General features: G+C 41.5%; 1 protein-coding gene across 2 annotated transcripts in view; it reads right to left on the reverse strand.

Annotated features, from left to right (window-relative positions):
* Positions 1 to 6,870: 6,870 nt before the first annotated feature.
* LOC112261292 (rho GTPase-activating protein 10) overlaps positions 6,871 to 18,764 on the reverse strand; it is a 66,628-nt gene continuing 54,734 nt past the window's right edge. The window contains exons 21-23 of one of the 2 annotated variants that reach the window (XM_024436549.2): positions 13,021 to 13,104; positions 11,860 to 11,960; positions 6,871 to 10,115 (exon numbers count right to left, since the gene is read on the reverse strand). In XM_024436549.2, the coding sequence (XP_024292317.1) occupies positions 10,027 to 10,115; positions 11,860 to 11,960; positions 13,021 to 13,104 (274 nt within the window). In that variant the 3' untranslated portion in view covers positions 6,871 to 10,026. Of the gene's footprint in view, positions 10,116 to 11,859; positions 11,961 to 13,000; positions 13,105 to 18,764 lie in introns of those variants that run through there. The other variant, XM_024436551.2, reaches the window with a different exon arrangement.

An 18,764-nucleotide genomic window follows, 5' to 3' on the forward strand; every position in this document is an offset into this window, starting at 1 on the left:
TAATCATTTAAAATAAAATGTTAAAAAAAGTTTACTTCATTAGTCAAATTGGCAAGATGTAGAATTTGAACCGTCTTTCAACTCGGAATTCCAAGTTGGAAACTCTGGCATATTTCTAGAGCTCTGACTTCCTAACTCTGAAGATCACCGACATGATTTTATCCCGTTTTTTTGTCTTGAAAGCACCAGTTACTTTGCTTATTGAAAAAAGTATATCTTGAAACTTTGACTGCTGACATGCAAAACATTGAGACTGTACCAACAGAACAGGGGACTAATGAAACAAATTAAATCGATAGTTTGAGTGGATTTTTCCTTTAACTTACATATTGTTGGAATATCTGCAGTTCATGCGGCTCCCACTTTATGTTGTCGTTTTGGGTCATAGAAAGAAATGGCACAAGGTTCACACAAAAAAGCTAGCCTGCTCCCAGATCTGTTTGTGCAGTATTGTCAACTCTTGCCAGCCATTGTGATGCCAAACATAACGATTGGCAGGACTTGGCAAGACAGTACAAACAGATCTGGGACCAGACTACAAAAAGCCAACGGGTTAGAGTGAGTTATGAAAGTACCAAACATTGTGACAGACACTTTACTACCTGAATGTTAGAGAAAGAACAGAAATATATGTTGTCTTTTTCTTCTTCCTTTACAAATAATGTTAACTGTTTATCTGATTTGTTTTGTACTTTTATTTTGCATTTTATGTCAATGTGACTTAAAAAAAAAAAAAAAAAAAAAAAAAAAAAAAAGGCAAACATATGTAATTTCTTTGTTAGAGAGAGTAGACAGTACCAAACTATGGATCAATGCTGTTGACATGATTACCAAACCCCTTGGCGATGTGATTTAATAGCACCACACTAAAATCAAGCAATCAAAAAAAACTGATTAAAGCTGAAATAGAGTAGGTTGAAAATACTCTTGCCTCTTCAGTTTGTTCAGCTATTAAGGTTCCAACTCACAGGTTGATGTGGTCACCACACTTGGGATTCATTTGACTACACTTCCAATCTATTTAGGAAATAATCTGGACATACCATTTGAATTGGAGGAAAAGGCTTATTGGGGTATAACTCTTGGGTTGACTGAATACTGGTGATAATATAGAACCCAAACCGTGCTACCCTGGGATTTCTAGAAAACAACCATTTGTATCATTGAGATATGGATGCATCATGACTGTTCACAGGTTTAGTTGGCTTGGTCTCAGATTTTGCAGTGCTCCCAATGGAAGTTCTACTGTATATGGCTTACTGCCTTGCTCAGAAATAAGTTAGTGGTTATCTGCTCATCCTTCTACAGTACAACACTATGCATTTGTACAAAGGGATTTCCAACCATCTCAATTACAGTATGCATATAGATCAAATGAGGACTTTCAATTCTGATATATTCTAAACAAAAAGCGTATTACTCAACCTTTACAGCATTCATTTCTCTGTGCAAGGACGTTCAGTAAACTCCAAAAGTATTGGGACAGTGACACTTGTTTTGGCTCTACTTCAGCACTTTTGGATTTGAAATGATGCAATGACTATGAGAGGTTAAAGTGTATCATAATGCTAGGATATGGGACCAAATACTGAACTTTAGACTACTTTATTACACAAGTGAATTTGTGCTATTACTTTTGGTCCCCTAAAATGGGGGGACTACGTACAAAAAGTGCTGTACTTTCTAAACAATTCACCCGATGATGAAAATACCCTCAAATTAAAGCTGTCAGTCTGCTCTTTAACCTCCAGTCATTGTATCATTCCAAATCCAAAGTGCTGAAGTACAGAGCCAAAACAACCAACAATGTGTCACTGTCCTAATACTTTGAGCTCACTACGTAGCTTACCATCGATTTCTGTCCTACGTCACCAATTATTTAACAGTTAGTTGTAATGGAGCCACAGCATGAAACATTTTTTTAACAAACATTAACCCCGTATATTGAGACTAAGCCATATCCCCAAAGCCACATCCAAGCTCAGCATTTCCTATTAATAGCACCTGGTTTGTTTTTATCCCAAAATACATTTTTAATCCAATGCTTTGTACAATATTTGTCAGCAACTATCCACAGTACATGAATATCCTTCAGCGTGAATAAAAACTAGTTCCTACTACAAACTGTATATCTTGAAGCAGATATTTGCCATTACTGTTTGCAAAACTATCAAGAGATTCCAATAAAACCGTTAACAAATAATGTCGTTTTTTGATTTGCAGTTTGTAAGTAACAGAGTGTGTGCATGCGTCAGAAGACCCAATGAGATTGTCTGAAAGAGGAAAACCAGAGGGAATGCACACAGCTCGGGCCACTGGCTTATCCAATCTGTATATATAGATCCAGGACTGGGAAAATTGGAGTAGGAGGATGGGAGGAGGGATAGAGAGCCAGATGACTAATTAAGAAGTGCCAGGAAGAGAAGAAAATGAGAGTTGAGAGAGGGAGAGAATTTAGCATGTTATCCAAATGCATGTGTTTTGCTAACATGAACTGATCAAATTTTTTTTTTTTTTTAGCTCATACAGACTTAATTCAATAGATAATGAAAGAGGGATGGAGTTGGAAAACAGAGGCAAAAAAAGTGAAGAGACATTTATAATATTACAACCCCCTTCCGCCAGCCACCCTTGTAGACAGAATCACCATTAACCTCATTAAAAGCTGATCTGAAAATACTCCCGGATGCCAGACTGCAGCAACAGAACCCGACAGTATTACTTTTGCTCATTTCGCTCTCTCGAAAAATCCACAGCCCACTTCCAAATCTCCCCCAGATTTCCAATAGCTTTCACTGTGTAGTCATGCCAGATAAACAGAATCTATTGGATCAGTCCCATTTCACGGCTGCACCCGGCGCACATGGCGGCTTCTGTGGCCCCTTCTCTCTCAGCTACCTCTTTTTCCTCTCCCAACATTCTACAGACTGTTTCACATTTATTTCTGTTTCTCTCATTTCTTCATCTGTTCATCTCACCCTGCATTGGTTTTTATCACTTTCATTTTTTGCTGTTGCCTAAATCGCACTCTGGAAAACCCTTTCCCACCAAGATAGAATATCTAAATATTAGCCTGGTTCAAGGGAATTGAGATTGTTATCCTAATACACTAGATCAAAATCACATTGTGTACATCATTCTTCTAAATGCTTACTTACGGGCCCTTCCCAACAATCCAGAGAGAAAGAAAATAAATAGAAAACCCCCCTCACAAAAATACAAGTAATAATAGATACATAATGAGTAACGTGGCTATATACACAGGGTACCAGTACCAAGTCAAGGGGTACGAGGTAATTGAGGTAGATATGCACATAACTAGGAATAAAAGTGACAGGATAGATAATTAACAGTAGAAGCAGCATATGTGATGAATCAAAAGAAGTTAGTGCAAAGAGGGTCAATGCAGTCACACTGGACAAAAACAAACCATTTCAAAGATTATACTGAGTTACAGTTCATACTGTATAAGGAAAGCAGTCAATTTAAATAAATTGATTTGGCCCTAATCTATGGTTTTCACATGACTAGGAATACAGATATGCATGTGTTGGTCACAGATACCTTAAAAAGTAGGAGTGTGGATCAGAAAACCAGGCAGTATCTGGTGTGACCACCATTTGCCTTACGCAGCACGACATCTCCTTTGCATAGAGTTGATCTGTTGATTGTGGCCTGCCCACCGCCACCATGGGGCACTCTGTTCACAACTTTGACATCGGAAAACCGGTCGCCCACACAAGGCCATACAGTACATGCTGTCTGCCAGGTACAGTGGACATCAAAAGTGAGGATTTGCACACTGAAGTTAGTTACGATGCCGAACTGCAGTCAGGTCAAGACCCTGCTGATCTCAGACGATCCCGCAGGTGAAGAAGCCGGATGTAAAGGTCCTGGGCTGGCATGGTTACACGTATTTAACATTAAATTATCTGGCAACAGCTCTGGTAGACATCCCTGCGGTGATCATGCACATTTTAGAATGGCCTTGTCTCCAGCACAAGGTGTAATGATCATACTGTTTAATCAGCTTCTTGATATGCCACACCTGTCAGGTGGATGGATTATCTTGGCAAAGGAGAATTGCTCACTAACTGGGATGTAAAGTCATTTGTACACACAATTTTAGAGAAATAAGCTTTTTGTGCATATATACATTTTCTGGGGATATTTTATTTCAGCTCATGAAACATGGGAACACCACTTTGTATGTTGAGTTTATAGTTACTCAAATAGCTACCCAGACTAACTACTTAGGTCTTATGGTTTGGGGTAGACGCCATTTAGAGTCCTGTTGGTTCCAGACTTGGTGCATCGGTACTGCTTGCCGTGCGGTAGCAGAGAGAACAGTCTGACAATTTTTAGGGCCTTCCTCTGACACCGCCTGGTACAGAGGCTCTGGATGGCAGGGAGTTTGGCCCTAGTGGTGTACTGGGCTGTACGCACTACTCTGTAGCACCTTGCAGTTGCCCTACCAAGCAGTAAGGCACCCTCTGTTTCCTGTAGTCCACCATCAGCACCTTTGCTGACGTTGAGGGAGAGGTTGTCCTTGACCTCCTCCCTATAGGCCGTCTCATCGTTGGTGATCGGGCCTACCACCGCCATGTTGTCAGCAAACTTAATGGTGTTGGCCACGCACGACTCCACGCAGTTCTGGGTGAACAGGAGGGGAACTAAGCACAAACCCCTGTAAAGGTATTACAGACTGGGTCAGGGAAAAGTTGAACATTTCAGTGTAGACACTTGCCAGCTGGCCACCCACATTTTTTTCTGAAAAGGAAAGCGTTGAGACTTCTGTAACATTATGTCAAGCTGAGCGCTGTCACTAGGCTAAGTGGTCTGACTGGGGCCATGATGAAATAAAAGACAAGGTCTACTTTCAGGACACCGCGCCGCAGGAGGACAGCTGATGTGCGGCCAAAAACTGCTGTCCGAGGAAACTAAAAAGATCCAGCTAGATTTTTACTGTATCAAAATACACAACTATAAGTGGCGACATGGATGATTGGGCTATACTATTCAAGTCCTAATATAAGTAATATTGGGGAAGATCCAATAGGAGTGACTACAGTTCTTAACAAATTACCTCAGCAAGGAGAGTGAAAGAAGTGGAACAAACAGACGCCGAGTGCGACAGAGCGAGAACGGGGCAGACAGAGGCTGACCACACCGCTCGGGTTGCAAAATATAATGAAGCCATGCATGTTACTCAATCATTGCACCCACACTGCTCACGAGCGTCTGAGTAGCCAGGCGCTAAAATAGAACTTGGTTCTATTTATGCCTCTTGAAGCGCTGCAAGTCCTGCCTCTCCCATATCATTGGTTTTTAGGAGCATATACCCACATGCCAACTCCTCACTGTTCTTCAGGTAAAATAACCAAATGTTTATATCCCAGGACAAATTAACAGCAAGCTCACTAAATTGCCATAAATGTTTGCTTATCGAACGGTCCCGATATTAATATAGTTGGTTCAGAGTTCGTTTTGATATTTCAATCTGCGTGCCCTGATGACGTCTGGTGTGGGGGGACAGAATTCAACATGCGAGCGAGTGGTCTGGTCAGCATGTGAGGCAGTAAGATGGACACGTATGCAAAAAAGAGACGAGGAGAAAATGAGCAAGGTAAAGACAGATAGTGAAGACAGAGCGAGAAGGACACAGAAGGGCTGTATCGAGGCAGTCTGACAGAATAATTTGACCATCTCATTAGCGCAGCCTCGTTTGATTATGTAACCACTGCGGTCACAGCCCCTTTTGTCGAGCCATGACACCTCCGTCGCCATTACTCCCCCCCCCACCCACAGACCACCCTGTACTTTTAGCCTAAACATCTGACCCAGCTAGTTGGCATGCCCTGCTCTCCAGTACAGACTACATAAGAGTGGATGTCATACGGTGCTTTCAAGACAACTGGAAACTCGGGGGGGGGGACACTAGGTAAAATCATGACGTCAGTGATCTTCAGGTTGGAAAGTCAGAGCTCTAGAAAGAGGCCCATGTTTACGAGCATTCAAAACAATGTCTCCCAGTCGGAGCTAGTACACCCCTCCCATCTTGTTCCAAGCTGTCATGAATGCACTGAAGTCAGATTTCTGAGCTCCCTGTGGTTTTGAACTCGGCAAGACTTGGAGGCCAACGACGTGTGATAATTATTATGTAACATTCATCACACCCCAGTGGCCCACTGGAAGCAGTTTGTACATTAATTACACCAGATGAAATCCAAAGGATTTTCATGTGAGTGGAGGATTGAGGTGGAGGGAGAGGTTTGATAGACATCACGTGGCCTGTTGATACAGCCTATGATCTTTTGGAAAATACTGTAGTCGTACAGCTGCAAAGCTGGGACTAGAGCTTTCAGTTGGTGTATCCTAATGTATAATGCAGACTTAAGTAGGCCTCCATTATAGTGGAAGACCGACTACTACAGACAGCGGGGCTGTAGCAGACTGAATCAGCGATGAAAAATCTCTGCAGTGTCTGTAGAGAAATGGTCTGCTGAATATCCTGATGCCAATGACTCAATAAGTAGAAAGGAAAAACATTCAGTAAGACTTCAAATGATTTCAATGTACTTAAAACAGAGTTCATTTGTATTTGTACCACTAGAACAAGCAGGTAGAGGTTGATTCAGAAAACTGCAGTAGACAAAGATGTCCATTTCTTAATTATTTTTGGGCCCCCAAAATTATAACCTTTGATATATTCTATTCCATTGTTCTTCCACAGAAAGTCCTGACAGTCCAACAAACTTAATTGAAACGATTCAGTAGTTGCCATTTCACTTTGTTATATAAAAATATTATTTTGGGAGGACCATTTCAGTCTGCGGTATCCGTCTACTCTCCAGTTATCAGAATACATAATGGGGTAAAGAATAAAAATGTCTTTATTTAACATTGATCAAGAGGACATCCAATGTTACAAAATTGAAATGGATGCCAAGACCTTTAGAAATGTCATGAATCACTGTCTTAAATTACTTCAATAGCAATGCAAAATGAGAGAACAAAAGCTCTTAGAAAAATGAAACCGGCTTTTTTTGAACGGCAATAGAATAAAAGTATTGTGATGTGTTTAGTACACTTACAATTGTAAAAACCACTAAAAACTTTAATTCCGTTGACCACTTTAAAAAAAGGGCTTCAGAATAGAATATACTTGGCATTTTGTGGCCTTTTAAAATAACTATATACACAGCCAGACAATACGATTTGGAAAATACTGCATTTGTGGTAATAATAATAATAAATTGTCTAGTCAATCAACTTGGTACAGAATACAAATTAAGATGTGAACATCTAATTTGTAAACTCTGTTCAGAAAGATTTTGAACATCGTCGAATATGGATCTATAAAATCGGTTTTCAATAAAACCTCACTTTGTTTAGCACATTCCCAGACATCATTGCTGCATTGAGTTGAACATTCAGTCACACCTAAATAATTGATTAGAACGTTAGATATTCTTTCCATGTCCTTTAGGCAAGCCATTTTTGTATTTTGAAACATAAAATTAGCATTCGTGCAACATTTTATTTGATCTGAGAAATTAAGCTAATTGAGCGCACCCAAATTGTCCCTTCTAATTTACAAGACTCACATAAGCAATCAATATAGTACCGAACAGCCAATTTGGACCAAAGGTTTTAATATCATTGAACAAGACATGGGGAATCCAATAAAATGATCCAAAGTCACCCAAGGACCCCCCAAACCAATGGTCATTATACAGTATCAGTTCTGTCAAACTAGTATGGAGCTGCGGCTTTTAGTATTGCTTCTTCATTCTATGTAATCTATTCCCTCTGAATCGTTTTTTTTCCCCCGTTCAGAGAAATTTGCCATTTGAAATCACTTGTATTATTTACCAAATATTAGTCTGAAAGTACCAGGTTGTCAATTTGATGTTGCTGTTCCTACTACTGCCACACCCCTTTGTAAATGTTGCTGGTCTCGTGTTTATTAAACGAATCACAACATTTTCTTTGCAACTTTGGGTAGAAAACCAAAAGCTACTGCTCATGATGAAAACAAATAGTAGTCATCCTCACAAGTCTAGACAGTCCTCCATGAAAGCAATTCAGTTAGTCTTTGTCTTAGCAGCCTAATGATTCAACCCAACAAATGGCAGCTCTGAGTGGGCAACACCTACGGTGCAATTCTCATGAAAACTTTTCCTACAAGCACAAAACTTGTAGGAATGGGCTAGTGACTAAAATGTGACAAACCCTAACAAAACAATTATAAACTATTGCATGGCAGTGATGTTTCTTAATTATTTGAAAATATGTTGTGTGATTAGCAACTTGTACCATTAAACCCAACACCATTGAAAAAAAAAAATACTATATGTGCGTTGAGACTTTTCCCATTGAAGAGCATAACATTGAACCCATTAGAATAGCTGTAGCCTAATGGTTTGTTTATTCACCAGGAATGGTGAAACTAATCCAGACCTTTCATAAAGGGAATAAACCACAGAGGGGTTGTTTCCTGGACACAGATTAAGCATAAGAGAAGGACAACCAGAATTGCTTTCATGGAGGACTGGCTTGAATTATGAGGATGGCCACAATTTAGTTTCATCATGAGCAAAAGCTATTGGTTTTTCTACCCAAAGTTGCATGGCAATTTTGTGACCCATGTTAATTAACAAACACAAGAGACCAGCAACATGTATAAAAGGGTGTGGCAGTAGCAGGAACAACGGCATATAGTAGGCAAAACCTGGTACTCACACTAATTTATGGTAATGCCACCGATTTGAAATATTTAGATTCACAGGAAATACTTTACATAGGATGAAGTTGCAATACTCCAAGGCCGCAGCTCCATACTACTTGCTAGACAGAACTGATACTGGTTGTTGGGGTGCAATTTGGGAAGAGTATGTGGGTGGCTATTGGATTCCTCATGTCTTACTCATTGGTGGGAAGAACTATGGTCAACTGATGTTACTATATTTATTGAAGATTATTTAAATCCTAATTTTAAAAAATGGCCAATTTGGGTGCAATCAATTAGCTTAAATTCTTAGATCAAATTATATTTCAACAAAATAATATTTCAGGAATGCTAATCTTATGTTTGTAACTACAGAAACGATTTCAGCACAATCTGAGATGGTGGGTGTCAAACTCCTCCTTGTGCTTTAAGTGGAAACGACTCGATAACTAGTCTAAGTTCGGACATCATTGAATGTCTAGGTCAACAAGTATGCAGAGGAAGAGTGTCTGAACCATAGACATACAAGAACCGTTCTAGTAATTATATTTCTATGGTTTGATCGAAGGAGAACCATTCCAATACGACTGCCTCTACAGTATGTCAGTGTACAATCAGTCACAACGGTGGATTCCATACTTTTAAAAAAAAGATAGTGGTAAAACAATAAAAAATGCAATCCATGTGCCAATTAAATACATCATATTATACCAAAGCACCTCTTGAAGAGTATATTCCAGACATTCTTCACGGAACACAACTCTTTACCATTTTCCAAACATACCCGTTCAGTAAATACATGTCAACTCTGTCTTGGTGTTGTAAGGCACCTTAAAATGTTTCTTTCCTATATCCAAGATAGATTGTACATCATTGCTGGGGGTATTTATAATTATTCTGCATTAAAGTTGATGAACGCATAGTCGTCATCGGGCAGGAAACGCAAGAGTTGAAGGCATAAGAAAAAGTATGAATGAGAATGGGAGTGTCTCAACATCGACTTCATGGATACCATGTATAAGGTGACAGTTGCGCGAGATACCGCCATAGATGGTGGCAGGCCAGGCGACCCTTGGGTTTGGCATACAGCATCTAGACGTAGATTGTCAGGGATGACGAGACCCCTCTTCCACTAGCCTGTTCCAAGATCTGTTAATCAGGACTTCCCAACAATGTTTTGCTGTATAGCAAACTTCCACAGTCTGGTAATGACTATGACCATATAAAGGTACACAGCACAAACAGCTCTGGGACAAGGCTAGTCTTCCTCAGAGTATACAGGCTAAGGTTCTGGACTACAGCATCTCCACATAGTTTTCAGGGATGAGGCCTTTCTTCCCCTCCAGCTCTCCTTCCAGCCAGCCAGGTTCTCTGGAAGGTACCACTGCAGATGGGAACAGAAGGTACCAGGAGACAGGGTGAGATAGGATTAAACGCAGTGTATTTCATCAGTGTTAGAAAACGGATGGCTGTGTCAGTGAGAGAAAGTTTTGCTCAGAGCTTTACAGTTGACATAGAGTATATAAACAACCATCATCTCAGCAAACACTGACATTGTGGTGGAAATAAACATTTTACTTTCTGTGCTTAGGAAATACCGAACGTGATGGGCAATGTCCCCGTGCCACATCATCCTCATTTTGTCCGTTCAGGTAATGTACCCCATTTGCTGGGAGAATGACGCGAGGGTATCATTGTAGGCTGCATAAAACGTATTTGGCACAGAAAAGCTTTTCCGAGAACAGGGACATGTTAATTAGGCACTAAATGGATTAAAAACAGACATACAGGGAGGGACTTCTCCAATCAGAATTCTTCATTTTAGTTCTGCATTGCAAAGTGTTTGAAAACGTTTTTAAGTTGGTCTTCCCATGGTGCAGGACCATCTTCAGACTGAATATGAGATGATAGTCAGAGGTAAATTGGCAGCAAAATACAGCGCCAATGGATTCCTACCTAAACTCTATATATTTGACTAAAGTGAAATGGGCTGAGATGTATAACTTTAGTATTTTCTATCCCATTGCACTAAAATGTTTATACTATGTGATAGTGTATTTGGCTCCCTTGCTTGTGGTGTACATCATTTCATACGATACGATTTCTTATGAGATGGAAAACCCAAAATGATATTAAATCAAGCTGTGCCATTATTAAAACTCTTATTGATAAAATAGGTTGAGACCATGTTTGGTTAGGTATGCGCAAGCCAATATAGGTCTCTAGTCAAGAGACTGCCCATATTTGCCCTCATACCGTAACACATCTTTTGACAAGGGTTCTATCATTTGTCGACCCATGCACTGCCAATTGACTGTGGCTTTGAGATGGTTGGATTCTCAATACGAGACAGTGAATCATATTTTTCACATTTTATATTTTCCGTCTGAGTTACAATCTCAAACACCTCAGTTAAACTCAATTGGAAAACCCCATACCAGATAATATTTTATTAGTAGCGTCTCCCTTGCCTGACCACTCATCCTGAATTTAATTCCTCTGCTCTATTAAATTGCTATATACATTCAGTCTGAATCTGACATCCTAGAAGTCATTGAGGGGAGTTGAACAAAACAAATTTTAAAAGTCAGCGATTCAGTCTAACAAATCACAGTTGATAAAGTCATCATGGAGGCTGGCTCTGGCCCAATCCATCGGTTTCTGGGACCAACCAGAACGCCATTTTGAAATCATAGGGCAAATCCAGACTCATCGTGGAGAGGAAACATCATTTTGGCAAGAGGCATATGGATGGGAAGCTAGGCAAGTGTCTTGCATCTTCAGGAACCCCAGCCCATATGCATACTTGAGTAAGCCCTCATTGATAATTGGCTAGTAATACCCAGTCACGGACACATTGTATCATAATTACATAATCCTCTTGTTGTAAAGACTAGTGTATCAAGTCCATTTCCCTTGAATGACTAGAGCTCTGTCAAGTCCTTTCAGATGGACTGGAAAGTCACTCTACCCCACCCCTCTCCCTCAATCCCCTCCATCCATCACTCAGTCTGATTCAAGATCAGATCGGGCTGTCCTGTTACCGGTTCCCTCACGGAATCCAATATGCCGGGCGGTTCTTTGAGAATTCGGGAGTGAGCGACCGTTGTCGGAGCGATAACACTTACCGGCGCGGAATATTGCTCCGACCTGGAAGGATAACTCAGATTCGTGCTCGGCCTCGCACGGGTACACCGCCATGGCTCTCTTACCCCCGCCACCGGTGACACTGAAAAATGAAGACAATCAGTGAGCTGGCGGGGCTTTGGGAGTGAAGGAGATCAGAGGATTACTCCACGGTTCAATCTAGGCTAGGTGATCAGTACTGAAACAGCAGGGAGAAAATGAGCAAAAGGACTACGGGTATCTCAGGGGCTGGCACGAACCAAGAGGACTACGGGTATCTCAGGGGCTGGCGCGAACCAAGAGGACTGTTGTCTGGCCGCTATCTGAACCTGGCGAGCGAGTCCACACCACCGTCCCCCTCTGAGACACAGGGTCAGTGTAGATGCATCTCAGACTGCAGACATGCGTCAGGCCACAGCGATAGACAACCATTATGGTTCTGAGATAAAGAGGGCAATTCTAAAGCAGGTTTCTACACACACAGAACAGCCAAATGGAATTCCTGAGTTCCTCTCCTGGCACGGTTTTATGAAAAATTCTACCCGTAGTGGTTACAGACACTTTGAGGCTACATTCTTAAAGTGAATGTGAGGTAAAAGGGTCGTCTAAGACATCATATGCATGCATAGCCCTGCAAAGGTTAGAGAAGATGCTTTTCTGGCCTTGACAAAACGTGTTTATTCTGCAAGTTTTTTGTTGTTGTTGTGCCCCCTTTGCAAACAGTAATGCCTGCTGCCAGTTGAGAACTATGTAGAAAACTCAGCCTTCAATACCTCATATCCTGACAAATATTTCATATACCTAGACTCTGCAACAACAACAACAACGGAGAGCGCTGGAGACCAAAACATATCTGTTCAAACTGAAAAACTTCTGCGGATGCCAAGTTGTCACCGCAATGAACTTCACCTGCACTTTGGGATTTGTTCTTTTGAATAGAGGGTATTCTTACTGCATCTGGAGGAACAGGCCTTTTGTATATATTAAATAACATAATGGATTGCCCATAATGACTTGGCCATGTGCAATTTCCTCAGCATAATTTGAAAGCTTGAATTAATCTTTGTCTGGTAGGTAGCCCAGCTATGGATAACAGTTATGGGCTACATGTCTACAGAGTTCCCACAGAGTCCATTCAAATACCTGTGTGTGCGCGCGCTTACCCGTCCACGGTCTTGTCCCCATCAGAACTGGCTTTGGTCAGGGCTCCAGAGTTGAGCCGCGAGGCTGCTACAGCGATGCAGGCCCTGCAGTCAAACAGAGGGAACAACAAACATCTATAACCAGATACCAAATACATACAGTAGTGTCGCAATGACACCAGACAGTGGTCTGCCAACACAATGTCAGTGACCACTGCATCCACCCAGTAGTGGGTCTTAGTCTTGGCCTGTGTGAAGCCTATGAACTCAGATTGTTGCAGCATGTTTAACTGAATAGTTAATGTCCTCCCATCTGTATTTTACTGCAGTGAGAGGTGACCGCCATCGTTAAGTTGAAAAGTTAATTCCCTTCTCAAACGCATATTTCAAGTTGTTTAAGTTAAACATGCTTAATTCCCTGTAGTCACCAACATAAAAAATAAATAAAAAAAGACTGCTATAATTTACACTGAAATCATTAGGAATTGTTCGGGAGTGAGAGGTTTTAATGGCTAGTGCCCTTGAGCTGTGGGGGTAAAGCCAGAGGGGATTTCAGCAGGGGACAGTGTGTGGCAGAGAAGAGGCTGGGAAGAGCACCACACTTAACAGGTAGTTACTTTCACATGCAGCCAATTAATATTCCACCTCCAGAATCTACACAGCCTTGGCAAGGCTTACAGAAATGCACAGGTTTTGTTCTAATTACCTTAGAATTTTATTTTTATTTTTTTAAACTACAGTAGTGAAGGGCACATTTAGAAAATTCTACACAAGTTTATTTATGTGAGATAAAAAAAAAAAGGACAAAATCAGTGGAGTGTTTCAAAAAGGAAAGAGCAAAACAAAAAGGAGAGATGTGGCACTTTGTGAAGCACAGCAGGCCACAGAATCAAGGGTCATCACTTTAGAAAAACTATTGACAATTCATCAGATCTAAAAAAATATATATATATTTTTTAAAGTCTCATATTGGGGCTGAATTAACACAGTTTCTTTGATAATGCCCTTGACTACCCCCCGTCTGACTACCACACCATCTCAGGACAATTCAACAGCCTTTAACATGCTGATTGCAGAACAGAGAGGGGGAACACAGATGAGCGGCACAACCTATGAATAAAACATAGAGCAGGTGCATAATTATTCAAATCCGGGGAAGTTCACAGCTGTCCTCACTTTATTAATGAAGCACTGTTTGAATATTTTTGAAAATTAATGTCCTACATCGTAACCACTTATTTTACTGATATTTGATGTATGGATTAGTCCAATGGTATAAAAGAACATGCGATTGACCCATAAATGGCATTTTCCCCCTAGGAACAACTTCCACTGTTCTCAGGGCAGACAAAAAAAAAACAGAACAACCAGTATCGCCAAGTTAGAGAATGTTCTAGAGAACCATTACTAGAGGTCCTTTAACCTGAACAGTATAATTGGAGGGGGAAACAATTCCCTTAACAGTAAAGCCTCCACTTCCTCACTAATTCAACTGTCCTCTATAAACTACCTGGGGAGGTCACAGCCCATAACATCTTCACTAAATGGATATAAGAGGACACCCTATAGACATAACCATTCACATCAATCCTATTAACCATTACTAGTAAAGATCTCATATCGTGCCATACGCTCTTTACTGCTAGGGGGACGGCGGTGGCAGAGAGTGTGTGTCTGCGCTCTTTTATGCTCTCTGCGTCAAGTCTCGTCCTACTTTAACCTCCAGAGACGGAGCAGGGCCAGTCAGGGCACAGAGGGGCTGCGAGGGACAGCCAGCGTCAAGCCGCCCTCCTTCCCTGCCCGGGGCCCATGCTAATACAGCGTAATGAGTAAATTGGGAGCAGCTTGGGAGGGCCTGGGGGGCAGGGGTTACAGGTGGGATGGGAATGAGGGAACATAGTCCCTACCTCTCTCTGGCCATGACTTCTGCTATCAGAATACAAAGACCGTATTGAATAGACTGGTCTCGATGCACAAAAGTCTGTTTGATTGTGTTCAGATCTGTCTGACCACTTCAGGTGGTAGTCAGGGATGCATTTGTGGTCGTCAGGGCTACTGGCATTTTAATATAGCGGGAAAAGGGAATCTGGACACTGGCCACAGTAGACACATTTAAAATGTAGGTGTAGATGCATGACGTGTTCGGAATTCCACGATCAGAATACGAACTGCATTAACTCTCAAGTGTAGACATGGCCTCTCCATCTGTCCCCCTCCTCTATACAACCTCTCCCTCCATCAGGTTCTAGTCAGGTCCAGTCAGTGCAGTGGATGCCAGATGGTGTGGGTGATTTATAGCTATGCAGACTGTGTGGAGAGGGACCACTGGTGTCTCAGCTGCTCCACATCAGCATGGGGGGGGGGGAAGCACTGCAGTGCAGAAACTCCACTCATTAACCTGTGTGCTGTGCGGATGGAGACTGTCTGCCTGGCACTCTGCCTGGGCCAACAGCTGAACAGGAGCACTGTCACTTTACCCATTTACCCACCTGAGGGTAGGTACTGAGATGCACTCTTTACTGCTAAGGTAGGGGGATGAGGGGGGAAGGGGGCAGAGTGGATGTGTGTAGGTGCGTGTGTCCACACACACAGTATACAGGCACTAAAACAGGCAAACTCACACAATTGCATGTTAGTGTGTAGACGAAGGTACGCTCACCTCACTTCTCACCACACACGCAGAAACAAACAGATACTCAAATTGAAACCTTAAGTCAAAAGTTGACTTTTACTACACAAGCGAAGGCTATTAATGAAATGGCAACTATGAAGATCTGGAAAAGACCTGTCAATTAAATAGATACTAAAATGATTACAGGATGAATGGTTGGGAAAGTTCAATATGGTTGCCCTAGAAACCGGTCACATGAACGAGTGGAAAATGGATTTATCCAAAAACAAATTACAACTAAGCCAGACACAGGAAAATAAATTTTTAGTGTCTCGTTAACCAAAATATCACAGAACCTCGATTTACACATTGGTTGTTTGTAATCTACAAAATCTGTTTCCTATTGAAATATGATTAAACAACTTCCAATACATTAGGAACACCTGCTCTTTCCATGACAGAGTGACCAGGTGAATCCAGTTGAAAGCTAGGATCCCTTAATGATGGCACTTGTTAAATCCACTTCAAAACTCAGTGTAGATGAAGGGGAGGAGACTGGTTAAAAAGATTAATCCTTGAGACAGACATGGATTGTGAATGACATTGAGGGTGAAGGGGCAAGATAAAAGATTTAACCCCTTAACGGATTGGACCCCTTTTCAATTTTCGCCGAAAATGACACTCAAATCTAACTGCCTGAAGCAAGGATATGAATATTCTTGATACCATTTGAAAGGAAACACTTTGAAGGTAGTGAAAATGTAAGAGAATAACACATCTGGTAAAAGATAATACAAATAAAATATGTCTTTATTGTAACATCTTTGAAATGCGAGAAAGGCCATAATGCATTATTCCAGCCCAGAAAAATTGGTTTGGGCTACTAGATGGCAGCATTGTATGTGCAAAGTTGTAGACTGATCCATTGCATTCATCTTAAAAACGTATCAAGACTGCCAAATGTGCCTAATTGGTTTATTAATAACTTTAAGTTCATAATTGTGCACACTCAAACAATAGCATGGTATTAGCTAATGTAAATTGAACAGTGCAGCTTTCTGCCCATATCAGATAAGTCTACATTTCCAGTGTGTATCAATAATGACCCACAACCCAAAGGACATCCAGCCAACTTGACACAACTGTGGGAAACGCTGTAGTAAACACTGTAGTAAACATGGGCCACTATCCCTGTGGAATGCTTTAGACACCTTGTAGAGTTCATGCCCCAACTCAATATTAGGAAGGTGTTCCTAATGTTTTGTACAGTGTGTCTGAAGTTAGATTTTCAGTGGAAGCATACTTAAAAAAATAAACCTAATAGAATAGCTAGGCTGTGTCCATTTTGTGAAAAACTGAAACGCGTCCAACTGCCCATCTAAACCCCCCACAAATAAACACGCACGTTGAGAAGCACAGGGTAAGCCCCAGAGCAGTGCCTCTGGATTGAGAGCAGAGCAGTGCCCCTGGATCAAGAGCAGCTTAGGCGTTAAGTGCCTTTGCCCAAGGGCACAACAGCAGGACAGGAGATGATACCTGGGATCAGACACTAGCAGACCTCCGGCCACCAGTTCAGCTCTCACTAGTTTTATAATCTTGTGGATATGGGGGCAGTCACTGTACGAAAGAGGTGCACTGCTGGTTCCCATTACCGTATGGCAGGAAAAGAATTCAACCCCACAGCCTCCAGGCCTGGTAGGGTCTGTGAATGGGGGACTTTCTATTGGCCCTCTTTCTGGGCTAAGAGAGACTTTCCACATCACTGATTGGAGGAGGAGTGGTGGGCAGGGTCTAATATGTATAAACTGTACTCTAAAGTGACCCATCACCCATCTCATATGTATATACTGTATTCTATATCACTCAGTCCACTGCTGCCGCTCTGACATATGTATATATTCTTAATCCATTCCTTACTTAGATGTGTATTTTGGGTACATGTTGTGAAACTATTAGATATTACTGCACTGTTGGAGCTAGAAACACAAGCATTTCGCTACACCCACAATAACAGCCGCTAAACACACGCATGTGACAAATACATTTGATTTGAGCTGGTAAGCACCAAAAAAAACATCAATCTGGGTGGGCAGGAAACCCTGTTCTATGATCCACGGCTGTCCGCCAAGACAGGGGGATGGGGGAGGAAGATGAAGAGGAGACAAGGCAGAATTACAGTCTCACTCTCCAGGTCTGGAAATGACTGCCACAGGGATATCCAGATGGTGAATTTGGGGGATGAGATGACACTGAAGTTAGCAGAGATGATAAATCATCAGAAAATAGTGTCTGATGTAGAGAGTTCTAGTTCAACTTGTGTAGAATGTCATTTTTTCCAGGTTAAAGCTTAACAGATGTACTAATTAGGTACAATTCCAGGTATTGAGCAGTAAGCACTACATCACTGACTTCCCGTTCCGGTGTCGAGGCTGGTTAAGTAGTTATTCTAGCCTGGTCCCAGATCTGTTTGTGCTGTTCTGGCAACTCCTGTGGTCAATGTCACTGTCAAGCTAAACAGGAATTGCGTGTCTTGAATTGAGACCGTGTCTGTGCCTCGACCTAGGTTGGGCAAAACTAAACATGGCGGTGTTCGCCTTAGCAATCTCACTAGGATAAAGACCACCTCCATTCCTGTCATTATTGAAAGAGATCACATCTCAAAATAGGGCTACTTAATGTTAGATCCCTTACTTCAAAGGCAATTATAGTCAATGAACTAATCACTGATCATAATCTCGATGTGATTGGCCTGACTGAAACATGGCTTAAGCCTGATGAATTTACTGTGTTAAATGAGGCCTCACCTCCTGGCTACACTAGTGACCATATCCCCTGTGCATCCCGCAAAGGCAGAGGTGTTGCTAACATTTACGATAGCAAATGTCAATTTACAAAAAAAAATACGTTTTCGTCTTTTGAGCTTCTAGTCATGAAATCTATGCAGTACTCAATCACTTTTTATAGCTACTGTTTACAGGCCTCCTGGGCCATATACAGCGTTCCTCACCGAGTTCCCTGAATTCCTATCGGACCTTGTAGTCATAGCAGATATTCTAATCTTTGGTGACTTTAATATTCACATGGAAAAGTCCACAGACCCACTCCAAAAGGCTTTCGGAGCCATCATCGACTCAGTGGGTTTTGTCCAACATGT

Source organism: Oncorhynchus tshawytscha, linkage group LG34, assembly GCF_018296145.1.
Source record: "Oncorhynchus tshawytscha isolate Ot180627B linkage group LG34, Otsh_v2.0, whole genome shotgun sequence".
NCBI classification, from domain to species: Eukaryota; Metazoa; Chordata; class Actinopteri; order Salmoniformes; family Salmonidae; genus Oncorhynchus; species Oncorhynchus tshawytscha.